This window comes from Delphinapterus leucas, chromosome 6, assembly GCF_059928025.1.
Source record: "Delphinapterus leucas isolate spDelLeu-1000000601 "Yukka" chromosome 6, BTC_Dleu_Yukka2, whole genome shotgun sequence".
NCBI lineage: Eukaryota > Metazoa > Chordata > Mammalia > Artiodactyla > Monodontidae > Delphinapterus > Delphinapterus leucas.
The window spans coordinates 68,035,744-68,050,251 of NC_143134.1; the positions used below are offsets into that span (position 1 = coordinate 68,035,744).

At 37.7% G+C, this 14,508-nt stretch overlaps 1 protein-coding gene across 6 annotated transcripts in view; it reads right to left on the reverse strand.

Annotated features, from left to right (window-relative positions):
- KDM4C (lysine demethylase 4C) overlaps positions 1-14,508 on the reverse strand; it is a 403,798-nt gene that overhangs the window by 128,330 nt on the left and 260,960 nt on the right. For all 6 annotated transcript variants that reach the window (XM_089913225.1, XM_089913224.1, XM_022573685.3 and 3 more), the window contains 2 exons: positions 11,742-11,797; positions 9,407-9,515 (listed from right to left, as the gene is read on the reverse strand). In XM_089913225.1, the coding sequence (XP_089769351.1) occupies positions 9,407-9,515; positions 11,742-11,797 (165 nt within the window). The remainder of the gene's footprint in view (positions 1-9,406; positions 9,516-11,741; positions 11,798-14,508) is intronic.

The window sequence follows — 14,508 nt, forward strand, 5'->3', positions numbered from 1 at the left end:
TTGCATCATGTCATCCTCACAACCACCCTGGTTGAAAGGTTAAGCTGCATGGCCAAGGTTGCTTAAGTGGTGGATGCAGGACTCCAACAGTCTTAGTTCAGAGCCTCCACACTCAATCTCAATGTAGCAGAGGCTTAGAATTCATGACCCAAAGGGCAATACCGATGAATGCACAGAACCCTTGATATTTAAATCAATAAATACAAACTGGGCTGGTACCTGTATCTATGAGCTCATCTTATAAAATGACATCACTAAATTGTGGGAACATGCCTAAAATATACCACACTGACTTACATTAAATTAATTACAAGTATGAAAAGATTGTCACTTTATATATAACCTTTTTGTTGATTTTTATTTTTTACTTTTTTTTTTTTTTTGCGGTACGCGGGCCTCTCACTGTTGTGGCCTCTCCCATTGCGGAGCACAGGCTCCGGACGCGCAGGCTCAGCGGTCATGGCTCACGGGCCTAGCCGCTCCACGGCATGTGGGATCTTCCCGGACCAGGGCACGAACCCGTGTCCCCTGCATCGGCAGGCAGACTCTCAACCACTGTGCCACCAGGGAAGCCCTTTTTGTTGATTTTTAAAAGCCGCTACCAAGGGGATAAATAATTTATACTAAAATATTAGAAAAATAAGTAATTATGGACCCACTGTTTTATAATAATGACTGTACCTTTCAAAAACTATAACCTCTCTGCTGTCAATCACTGTTGACCAAGCAAAACCCTATGGATTGTTTACAGCCATCTAGCAGCTGTCTCGGTTTGGCAAGCATTTGTTGGTATTGACTCAGTCAATGTTGGAATGAAAGGGGTGACCCCATCTCTGGAACCCTGACCCCAACTCACTCAATTAAAAGATTCATCAGTAATCACTACTCACACAGACAAGATCAGAAAAAAATGGACCATTCAGCAATGTAAGCTAAAAAAAAAGATGACTCTCGCACTATACTCTTTAATCATGAATTATCTGAAGTTCTACTTATCTATTTAATAATGTTTTTGAAATTAGTCCTCAGGAAAAATGAGTTCAAAACGAAAAAATTTAAAGACTCCAATCAATTTCCTTTCACCTCACAGTGTTCTTTCGTCAGATAAAGAAAAATCCATAGTAACAAGATGATATTTCATGCATTTACACATTTTCTCCTATAGACATCTACAGCCTTCAGAAAGTATATTATTTGTAGTCATGCCCATCTGACATTTTCCATTTTACTCAAAAGATTTTATGGTTTGGTATTACAGCAATATACAAATTTGACAGCTTGCAATAGGATCTAGTCCCTGTAGCAAATCATTCTGACAGTTAAGTACTATACAGCTACTAATGTACTTTTTTTTTTTACACCACACTCACTTAAAAATCTTACAAAGTTGGGGACATGTGTATGTTGAAATCCTGAAGAATGTTCTTAATGATATAATAAATTTTATACTGAGCATATTAAATAATAGGACCCTACACACCACACCACGATTCTGTCATTTGTGGTGTCACTTATTCCCCCTTCAGTAGTTCACTATTACAAGCAAATTTTCCCTCAATTGCATTTAAACAATAAACTTGCTCATCATTGTCAATGTTTATTATTTTCTTAGAATTCCTCTTTGTCTTTAAAAATAACTGAAGACGTGAATAAATCAGTACATGAGCTAATGTGGAACATAATGACTTCCGACTGCCTTTACAATGCTACGTTTTTTTTCTTTTAAAGTGGTGGAGGATAATCAGTATGTCTTTGCATCTCCCAAACTGTGGTAACAGAGGCTCTGTCAAATACAACCATGATTTCCTCTACAAAGAAAGCGAAGCTGCTCTGCAACGTTGCTGTAACTTCAACTAAATAGGACTCCGAGTGATCTTACAGCATGAGAGGCAGACCCCATCTCTAGCTCTCAGTAATTCTATTTTTAGTATTCAATGCATCTGATAACATAAGCCAGTTAGCAAGGGATCAAGTGCCTTCCTTTAAGAAATAGGAAGGCTGAATGTATTTTTTTCCCCTTAATTCAGCTCTTCAGATGGAATACCACAGTGAAACCACTCTATTCTCAGAATTGATGTACCTTTCAAAACTGTAATCTTCGGCTTTCAAGTTCACTATTATTTGCCTTCAGGTACAAATTTTAAGGTGTATAGAGGCTTCTAAGCAGAATAGTTGGCCTCAGCCAGGTACTGAAAGGCTTGTAGCTCAGTCATCATTGCAGTGTAAATTCCTTTTCAAAATAATGTTCTTCTCTCGGAGAACACTTGTGCCTGTGCTTGGTTCACTTGTCAAATACAAATCAGAGGTCATCAAACGCCTGGGGGCAACTTCGGCTATTCCAAAAATCATTTCTCCCCCTATTTTGTTGCAGAAATAGGATTTCAAATGTAAAATCCTAGGAATGTCTGCAGACATAGAAACCAGAGGTACCCTCCATGCCACTGTGAGGAAGGTGTGTGGTCAACGAACACCACCAAGTTCTTTATGCACTGACAGCAAGCAAGATAGACGTCATTTGCTTTGACATGTGCAGTTTAATATGTAAATATTCTCACAACACTTCTATTTGAGAACTTTCTCTCCAAAAGGGAAAACTGTTTAAACTAATGGCTGCATTTTGGGTCTGCTGCATTTTCCAAGATTTCTTATAATCCACAAACTTGCCTTGTTGTTTCATTTCTATAAATTCCATAGATATTTAATTAATTTAATCTTCAAGAAGTGATGAATGTATGTAACAGACATTCACGGCTAAATATCTAACAAATACCAGAATTTCATGCTGATTTACTCCTTTTTCTGGGTTTTTTTTTTTTAATGTTCTTCTCTTAAATTTTACAATCAGATCTAAAGACTGGTGATCTGCTTCCTGATGATACTGCTGTCTTCTGTGTGATCATATTATAAAAGCATTGTCCTCTCAAAATTCCTGTTTTAATTCTTCCTGAAAGTTTTGCTGTCTTTTTTTCTATTACAAAAAAACTTTTTAAAAGACATTCTAATTTCATGTGTGTTTTATATCTCTCTACTTCCTTTTTTGCTGTTATCATTTTTGTACAATTTTGTTTCTCTTCCAGAGATTCAATTATGACCATGACCAACCAATCATACTGGTAGAGAAAACAAGACAGAAAGAAATAAGAAAAGGAAATGGCTGAGTACATTTTAAAATCTATACCGCATGGGGGCAATTTTTTCTTTTTGTCCTCAGGCATACCAATAATCTGTGATTTCAAACGAGCCCCAAGACTGGCTATCCCTGAGCACACCACTCAAGTGCGGAGTAGGAGATGTCCCCGGCATCCTCCTCATTCTTTTTCCTACCAGGTGCCAAAGCTCTGATGTTCTCTGGATGAGCGGAGAAGGTACCAGAGGACATGGGGAAGGGACTGGGGATGACAGGGTTTGCCACAAGTATAATTTTTCGCCAACTGAAAAGTCATTCAGAAGCAAAGAAATTCATTCTAAATGAGTAGGTAAGAAAAATACTAGGTAATCTAGAACCTGCATTAATAATCAGAAGAATGCTTAAACTGACAGAGAAAATGGTTCTCCCTTTTGAACATGGCTTTGGATACATAGCCTATTCAGGTAACTTTCAGCCATTTCCTTCCTGTTAAAGGATGGTTCTGCTTAATAACCTGGTGCTTTTATTTTTTTTAATTAATTAATTTATTTTTTGGCTGTGTTGGGTCTTCATTGCTGTGCGCAGGCTTTCTCTAGTTGCGGCTAGCGGGGGCTACTCTTCATTGCGGTGCACAGGCTTCTCATTGTGGTGGCTTCTCTTGTTGCACAGCGGGGGCTCTAGGCGTGCGGGATTCAGTAGTTGTGGCACACGGGCTCAGTTGTGGCTTGTGGGCTTAGCTGCTCCGCGGCATGTGGGATCTTCCCGGACCAGGGCTTGAACCCATGTCCCCTGCATTGGCAGGTGGATTCTTAACCACTGTGCCACCAAGGAAGTCTACCTGGTGCTTTTAGATAGCAACCTCTAGCGTTTTTAAGATGGAGCAGAAATTACTTTGTTAACCCCTGAGATAATTATTCTACACAAAAGCAAAATATTGTTAAAGAAAGAAAAGAACAAACTAATTGGATAAATACCACTATAGCCAAATATATTTTTGCAGTATTTTGTTTAGTTTAAAAATAATGAATTTTATTAAAGTATTTTAAATTAACAGCCACATAAATAAAATAAAAGACAATGTCTTGAAAATAACTCCAGTGCCATCATTGATGTCCATTTAATTATCTGATGAGTAGAGGCCACACCTATGGTAACAGCAAACAAGGTGGCTGGATGAGATAAAGGTTCTTCACAAAGCACACACTATTTTAGGATCAACATTGAAGAGCACTGAAAGAGTTGTTTTCCATTTGCTGTCTCTTTTTTTCAATGGTCATTATAAGAGGAAAAATCTGCTAAAGCAAACAAATCCTTTCTTACATCCACTACAAAAATCTTCCTACACAAATAATTGCACAGAGGAGTATTTCAAAAGCTGCAAGTTGAACCTATGAATAAGTAAAAGGCTAACAACAACATTACCAAAATATTCAAATACCTCTCCATAAACTCCAGTATTCCATATTCTAGAAAGACCGCTAATAATAATAAGCATTTTTATAGACAGCTTTCATACTTCAGAAGACATTTTAAACTCATGTTTGCCATAAGCTGTTCTTTAAGACTCTTGCAGTTACTAGCTTTTACTAATGTTGCTTATTACTTATACAGAAAAACACTAACTTGCCCCAAGGGAAAGCAGCTCTTTTATATGGCTAAATCAAAACCTGAACTAAAAAAACCTGCCCTCTGGAATTCAGCACTTTGAATGCACAGCAGCAAGCAGCACTTTCTGCTCTGCTGTCATCCCTTGGGCTAGAGCAACCCAGTATGCATCACATCTCACACACATACACCCTCGACCATTGGGGCCAGGCTCCGATTAGGCACTTGCTAAAGGAGGTGATTTAAGGGCAACTGGATGAGAAACTGGTACAGCAGCACCACCTGGTGGGCACTGGAGAGAGGCTCAGACTTCCCTTGCTACTGCTTCAGTCAGGTCACTCCAGTTTTCAATCCCCAACTGACCAGAGGTTCCAAGATCAGAACTCTCAGACAACAGGACAAGGGCTGCATGGGTGTTCAGAGGCTCTCCAAATTACTGCTAGGCTCTATGGCCTAATCACATTGTCCCCCGTGATGCAGATAAGGTAACTAATGCCTTGCTTTAAAGCTGCACACACAGAGATGTGCATGAATTTATCACTGTGACCTTTAAAGGGTTTTGCCTTAAAAAAAAAAAAAAACCAAAAAAAAACAAGTCATTTGGTATTGTCTGATCAAACCCTCCAGCCACAATAATTTTAAGCCAGAAGCACAAATAATAAGTAACAATTTGATGCCTTTTATTCATTTCATGAATATTTACTCAGTAAGTACATGTGTACACATACACACACATTACAGAACTGTAAATGTTTATGATACTTGATTAGTAATCAAGGTTGTTCAATTTCTATAAAAACAGGTAATGTTAAAATACTAAATCAGAGTATAAAATTAATAACTGTACAGTAGCAAATATACACATAGGTTGCCAAATTTTATTGCTTCATTCACAAATAAGAAATTCAAACAATTTGCCAAAAAAAAAAATTCCCTAGGAATGTTTCTAAAAGCAATTAAGAACTTCCATTCTCTCAGTCTCTAACTTACTTCTTTCAACCAAGATATTCTCTTTCTGAAAATGACAAAAATGAACATTTTCTCCTTATGTTTATGTCTTCCCTGTAGACCAGTGGGTTCTCAAATGGGGGTGATTTTACACCCCAAGGGATATCTGGCATTGGCTACTTTTTCCCAGTTTTATTGAGAAATAATTGACATGCATCACTGTATAAGTTTAAGGCATAGAGCATGATGGTTTGATTTACACATACTGTGAAATGATTACCACTGTATGTCCAGCTAACATCCATCTTCTCATATAGATACAACAAAAAGAAATAAAAAAAGAAAAAAGGAAAAAACGTTACCCTTCTGATGAGAACTCATAGGATTTACTCTCTTGGGAACTTTCCTACATATCCCACAGCAGTCTCAGCTATAGTCATGACGCTATCATTACAGCCCTAGTGCTTATCTTATAACTAGAAATTTATACCTTTTGGTATCGCCTGTTTGGTCAGGGATGCTGGAATCTATGATACACATGAGAGTCACCCACAACAAACAATTAACTTGTCTAAAAGGTCAAGAGGGCCAAAGTTGAGAAAGCCCAGTCTAGACTATAAGATGCTAGAAGACAGGAACAATGTCTTACTCAAAAATGTACACTAAGTATTTGGCGGGGTAAGGTAATAACTGTTTGGTGAAATACATTGACACTGACATCTAATTCTTATATTCCCCCCCCATATCTGTGTAAATAAGAAGGTGGGTGAACAACCTAGCATCCAGAAAAGAGGTGGCTACAGCTCCAGAAAAAAGACTGAAACTGACACTAGGAGACACACATACATCCACTAAACAGACATAGTAAAATAATCCATCTAGACTTAGGTTGGCCTGGATGAAATACCACAAAACTACTGCTCTGACTTCTAGCTGGATGTGCACTTATTAGCTTAATTAAACTTCAAAAGAATGCTGATGTTAGGAACACTTGATTATATGTTCAGGGCAGAGCATCCTATTTCCTAGAAAGGTGCATTCCACCCACCCCACACACAAGTGATCATTTATAAATTCTGTTATTCAAAGCCACCCTGAGTCCGATCACCAAGAGACAGTGAGCAAGGCTGGGGCACAGACGCCATACTACAGGAGATGTAACAGAGTCATGGTGCTTTCCTGAGGATTTCTGGTGAAAAAGTCACCCACGCTTCTTTCTGGCCATTGTCCCCTTTCAAACTATCACAGTATTTTTGAGTGATTTTTTTTTTTTACTCTCCCAAAATGAAGTTTCCCCTTGTATTTTCCCACTTAACATAACCACTTTGAGCATTCTGATAAACATCATTCCAAAAAACTCGCCATGCGTATAAAATTTTATTAAAAACAGAAAAAAAATCTGATCTACAGCCTGCTGTGTTCACTCAAATATGTGTCATGAATATCTGTATGCCAATAAAGAGCTCTCCATTGTCATTTGAAATAGAGTTTAGGTGATCTGAAATTCAGTCAAGACACATTCTTTTAAAGGTGCCAACTGTTTAAGGATGGAAAACCTTCTATAAAGAATATATAACATACACAATCAAGATGGCAACCTTTTACCACTTTCGGGTGCAACCATCAGATTTCAGATTTCTGAAATACAGCAAATACAATTTGCTGACTGGCACGGAAATGATCCATGCTGCCCCTCCCTGCTGTTCCCTTAAAACCCCTTTGAGACTGGTGTGAGTGACGGCAGATCACTAAGGAAGCATTCGTGGAGAAGAGAAGCCAGCACATAGGTCCTTAAAGGGAAGCACCAAGAGCAATGACCACTATTCCAAGGGGCATTCAACTGACAACAGAAATCATCTTTCAGAAGAGAGAACCAAAGGTGGTTGTTAAATGTAGTGTTTGAATTTTTGCAAATATATATTACTTGTAAATCAGAAAAATATTAAAATGTAAGACATTTGTTAGTATTTGTCACACTAAGCATTAAATGTTGGAGGCATGTCATGAACTCAGCATTTTTCTTTATAACCTGCCCTACAGTCCTAATTCTGGCAAATGTTTTTGTTTCTTTTTGGTGGGTTTTTTTTCCCCAATGAAAAATATTTTTATTAGTTTTAATGGAAAAAACTAATGCATTTTGTTCCAATCATAAAGGCCCAAACAATATTCACAGATAGAATATGTATCAATTGAATAATGAAAACAAGTTTATATAAGTAAACAGCAAGAGCTGAAAAGCAGTTTGCGCATAAAATGTAACGTGATATAAGGTTTATTGTGTTCATTCTTTTTTCTTCTTTCTGCACCAATTTTTACACAACTTTTCACCCTTTTGGGTGTTACGGTTTTTGCACTCAGAATGCACTTATAAACAAAGTAACAGCACAGTAAAATGAAAGAAAGGGCAAAATAAAGGCTAAACATGAGATTTCCTGAAAGCAAATAGAAACAGCAGTCTGAAGAGTCATGGAAGATGACTTCTGCCTCTCTCTCATGTCAGTGCTTGTTTTCTTTTTTAAACTGGTGAACAAGATATAAGATTTCAAACTTTGTCCTACGGAAGTCCATGAGCTGAACAACCTTACTCTCTTCTGATAGTCACTGTGAGCTTTAGGGGGCATTTAAATGGCCCAGTCATTTCCATCTCATTCACAAAACTTCCGTTACCACACCCTGAGCATCCTTGATCCCACCACTCATATCTGCCAACAGCAGTCATCAGGCCCATAAAGGGCCACGTATTTTCTAGCTATGTGAAATTCCTGATGGAGCTATAGTGGAAAATAACAGTGTTCACTGAAAGACAGCAGAATAGATTCTAAGTTCCTGAGACAGAAGTCCAGAGACAAAACACCCAGCTCCCCAGTGGGGGAGAGACGACTAATAACAAAGCAAGTAACACTCGGGTAGAGAGTTACAGCTCAGCCTCTGAAATAGTGGAAAGACCCCAAGTTAGACGTAACAAGGACTGAAGAAACTGTAGGGTATTAAGTCCACTTGTAAGACAGGCTTCAGTATTTTAAGGTCAGGCAATTTAACTTTAGGGAAAATTCTCATGAACTGCGAAATATAATAAGGGCCTAAGCTAATGACCTGTTGGCTCACAATTTAACAGAACTCCAAGGTTACATCAATGTTGAGGATGTTAAAGGCCTAAGTTTTCAATGAAAAAAATACTCTCTTAACAAAGAGAAACAATGGAAAATAACCAGCCAGAGAGTTTGGCAAATTAAATGATTTGTCTCTATTCATGGGAAAATCCCTTGGGAATAATTAAAGTTTTTGCATTTCTCTGCAAGTCTCTTCTTGGTGAAGAGATGACGAAATAGGTTAGATGCGTTTTGCCAAGTCAAGGCCAACCAAAAAGAGGCAAGAGAGAGAAAAACTAAGCAATTCAAATAAGACATAGTTGGATAGCTCGGGTCAGTTCTAACAAACTTCACTGGATAGCCTATAGTTTGAAAATTCACATTAATCCAGGAAGTGCAGTATTCCTTTGCCTCACTGAAAACAGAAGCTGAGGAAAGTTATAGGCATACTTAAAATATAACAGGAAAGGAGTGCGTACAGATAAGTAAATTTAGGCTAAAGGGAAAAAAAAGGTAGAATGAAACAACGAAGCTAAGAAAAAAATTACCTTGGAGTGCATGCATAAATAGAAATATTCGGAACTTGAAATTAACACTAATTTATGAGGGGAAAAAAAAAAGAAGCTTTGCCACTCACCAATTTTAACCTCTGTAAAGGTATTCTGCCTACATCTATCTGTGTCCTTTCTGGAACATTAGTGAATCGGACTTCTGGGACCGCAACAGCGCACATGACATGGGCCCACCTACAGGAAAGGAGACATAAATGTAAACAACCGTTCCCTAAACTTATGTATCCCATACTTCAACCAGAGGATGGCAATTCTCTCGGATGGGAAACACACAGATGAGAAAGCAAGCCCAAAGCCTATATCCATCACAGACTCTTTGAATTTAAAACCTACTGGATGATACCTGGATAGATTCAGTACCACACCTGCCCAACACTGTGACATGAAGAACTAGGTGACAACCAAAGAATCCTATCATTATATTGTTCTACACGTGACCTGCAAAATACTGAAATGTAGGTCTGCTATTTCATTTGATACTGAAATATAGAGGTGTTTAATATACTTAAGCTAATTATAATTAGTATGTGGCAAAAGACTTGTTCAATTAATAAAAGGTATAAACTGGGTATGCCACATAATCTTTTTTACATAACACGAGTATCATGAAGCAAACTAGAACTAATAGCAAAAGTTTTCTAACAGAATTAATACTGATTAAGTCTTTAATTAAATTGTTTCTTATTGCAATCCTACTATAAACAAAGGAACCAAGAGATAAGGAAAAATGAAATTTAGCTTGTTCCCTTGTCTCCTACTAAAAACCTAGAATATCTCCCTTCAAATTCTGAATTACTCCAGAAAAATGACAACGTCCTCATTAACACTATTAAGTCTCTCATAAATCTTATGCCTCAAATAAATATAGAGACTCTTGAGGTTTAAAGAGATTTTGAAAGAATTATCAAATTTGTCAACCTATTTTTAAGTCAAAGCATATTATTTCACTCTAAATATAAGACTCCATCCTGCCTTTAAAGACCACAGGGAGAGAGGGTGAGTGTCAACCCCATCAGGGCATTCTTTCGTATCTAAATAAATACTATACTTCTATAGCAAACACTACTTCTTTGTGTCCTGCCCAAAGGAAGGAAGAGAAGTTCTTGTCACCTCTGTCTTTACAGGAACTGCCTAAGTCATCTCGTAGTCTGCATAACCTGTGTAACATCCTAGAACTAGTCAATGGTTTTTAGCATAGTGCCAATGACATTAACTAAGACTGTGAGAGATGAACATCCAAAATTAAGCAAATATACAGCTTCTTAGACTAAACTTTATCAATGTAGGAATAAGTACCTTCACTCTTCCTTATAAACAATCAGAAACATGCACATGCACATAATTATGCCAACTCCATCATTACATGACAGGACATGACATTACTCCAAGGGTACCAAATCCAGTGCCCATGGGGCCAGGCAAGATGTAACCAAATACACACATACTGGTAAATCATGGTAACCCGAGGAGCGCCTGCCCCATTTAGGCCAGGTTCTCATCCTAGCTTGTTATTGTCATATAGAGATACACAATCATTTATTAAGTAAAGATGAACATCTGGATTTTTATATAAAATCTCTCAACTTTTAAATTTTAAATTAAATTCATAAAGTGGTGTGTCAGTCAAATAAAACATATCTTGGGGCTGGATCTGGCTCTCAAGTACCATAATACAACCTATACCTAAACCTTTTCTACATGTTTCTATTTCCATAGGAACCTATAATTTCCTTTGGCCCCATTTTAAATATTTAAATCGGGTCATAAAAATAAAATTCCCACAAAAATATATTTCAACAACCGCCATAGAAACATGACTTTCTTTTATGTTCACTTATGACTCTCTTCATATTCTCCAACTGTCCCCTTTAAATTGCAAAATCAATCTTTTCTCCCGGTGTTTCTATTTTAGAATACACACTTTCTTGTTAATTTGCTGGTGTTAAAAGTAAATGGTCTTATTCTAATAGTATGATTATAATTGATTTTATTTACCTGAAGATAACAGATTTCACTGTTTTCAGGCATATTCTGTTTTTATTACAATGAAAGCATTCATCATATTAAACACAAGGATTCCAAAGGTACCTAGAGGATATGGGCTCTCTTCAAACTCTGTTAGTGAAAGAGGGGTTATTCCTCATGATGTCAAGGATTCCTCATGATGTCAAAGACACAGAACAGAAGCTGACTTAGAACACCTTTGCCCAGCAGAGGTGAACATGCTGTCAGTAATGGTTTCTGGAGACATGCACAGAATCCCCACCTCAGGCCTAAACAGCAAAAGCTGTGGAACAACGTGTACAACAATGAGAGGCAAAGCACACTGTCACTCAGAGGTTCAACACTCAAGAGAGAGAAGGAAACGATGAAATTCAACACAATTAGCGTACTACTTACTTATTGTTCTTAGTTTCCTTAAGAGCACCCCCTCTCAAATTGCAGAGACAGCACTCCTAGGGCAGAAAAAACACCACACAATTATTAGAGCCATGTAATAAAAGTCAGTACTGTTTATCAAAATATCCCCATAAATGCTAATTTTTTATTTTAAAATTAAAATTATCAGGAACTTCATGAAGGACTATCTCTAAACAGTTCAAGAAGGGAGAGGAAAAGAGAGGTAGGAAAGTGAGGGGACACCCAAAAGTGTTCTCAGTGTATATATCTCCTGGGGAAACCATCATTATCCTAGTATCATGTTCAATTGCCATCGCTGGGGGAAAGCTGTGACACAGAGAAACTGGTAGGTGGAGAGATAGGTACCAAAATTCTAGAACAGAGAAATGCACATACAAGTCGGTTCCCTTGAGTTCTGGGAACCCACTCCCGTATACAGGATGGCTAGAAAATGGTATTGGCAGGCTTCATCCTGATACGTGGATAAGAAGGAAGCTCTTTTTAAAAGACACTCTTCAAAAAACTATCTCTTGGGTCTTTCTATGGGCAAATAGTGTTGGAAAAATTGCTCTGATAAATCCAGGCTTTCCAGCCCCAGAAAACAGTGCCATAAAATGTTTTCCTTTATCTTCCCCACATAAGTTTATATTTTTGGCACTTCTATGTGTCTTAGATTGGCACAGACTTTTCATTCCAAGATGACTCCCTTTACTACAAACATACCTTATCATTTCTCATTACAATTTTATGAAAAAGTCCACGAGAAAACAGAGCCAGAAAGTAATGCAATGCCTTTTGTTGACCTAGAATTTTTAATTAAATACCTAAGTAAATTTTTTATGTTCAACCTCAAGCTTGTCCTCCCAATTTACTGCACTAATAGTCTGGGGTTTCTTTTCAATAGTTACAGGTTATTTTGTGGGGGGTTTTTTTCTTCCAAGCTGTCTATATAAAATTTCTTTATCTGTTCTTTAAGGTGATCTCCCTTAACTGATTTTGACAGCTTTGCTCAGCCTTACAGGGAATCCCTCTAACTTACCTACTATTAATAATGGGGTGTCATACTCCACAGCTTTTCTTTTTCTGAGAACAACACCAAAACCACTGAGGAGGATCAACATAGCTGTAGAACTCTTAATAGGCAGCAAAAAAGGCAAAAAGACTAGAAATGTTCAATGGTTTTACTTGTCTGGAAAGTCTCTGCACATCTATTTGAAATTTCCCTGGTGGTGATTATTAAAGGTTCAGAGTAGCAAAAGCTGCCCTGTGTATATCCATTTGAATCCATGATAAACCCAGCTCAAGAAGATAATTTGATGGAGAACATTCTCTATTGCAAAGCCATATTCCAGCGGCCTTTGAAAGAACTGGTTTTGATGAAACACACAATGAAAGGAAAATTTCACAATCCAAATATTGAAAATGAGAAATCCAATAATTCACATTATTCAATAATATCCAAATTATTCAATAACAATTTCATAAAATGTTACTGATTTTATTTTTTTCAGTAATTTAACACACTTGCTACAGAGAGAGGATGAAAATGAAAACAAAACAGAGGTCAAATGTTTTCATTGAAACTAACATAAAAAGATGTTAATACGGAAGTGGGAATGCAAGAAAGGAGAGCTGTGGACCGTGAGAAGCGCAGACACTGAGAGAATTAGATGTCTGATTAATGAAACTAGTAGTGAGAAGAAGCCTAAAGGGACGAGTTAGCGGAATGAAATATAGCAAAGCAGCATGGAAGCTGCTTCCATGCACCTGATTAGGATCATGAACAGGTACACGTGCTGCAGAGCCAAATATAACAGAAGGAAACAGCCTCTAAAGTGGAATCTGTAGACTCAAGGTGTTAAGTGGAGTTGAGAAGACTCCTGCCTGCCACAACATGAAACTTGTTCTTTCTAGGGTCACAAGCGACCTCCATGTCACCAAATGTAATGGATATTTCAAGTCCTCGGTTCGCCTGACCTCTTAGCAGCATTCAACATTGTCAACTGTGCCTGAAACAGTTTCTCCCTGTGGTTTCCATGACCCGCCACTCTCCTCATTGTCCTTCTCCATCTCTAGTTGATACTCAGCTTCCTTTACAGGCATCTCTTTCATGCTCCTTAAACACTGTAATTTCTGTAGCAGGGCCTATTCACTCCTCTCTCCACACCTGTTTGCCAGGCATCTGATCTACTACCCTGATTCCCAAAAGGCCACTGACTCAAACATCTGTCTCCTGAGATGTCTCACTGACAGCTCCACAGGCATCTCAAATACACATGCAACACTGAGCTCATGTCTTCTTCCCAAGCCAGTTTCCCAGCAGTGGCATCAACCATCCAGTCTAGCTCAGGCTAGAAGACATAACCAGAAACACTGGAGGAAAATGGCAATGGAACAATATCCATAAAATACTGAAAGAAAAAAGCTGGCAACCTGAAATTCTATTTCCAAGGAAAATATCCTTTGCAAATGAAGATAAGATAAAAATAATCTCATAGAGACAAAAATCTATGAGAATGAATCTACACTATAAAAACCACTAAAAGAAAATCTTCAGAATGAAGGACAATGACACCAGCCTGAACCATGAAGTGGCAGGAAAGAATGAAGAACACCTAAAACGGGTAAATATAAAATAAAGCTTTAGTATCTTCAAATATGCACACACAAACAAAGAGAGCAAGAGAGAGAGACAGAGAGACTATACAAGTTTCATTTAAAAACTTGATTGTTTCACACAAAAATAACAATACTATGGAGTGGAGTC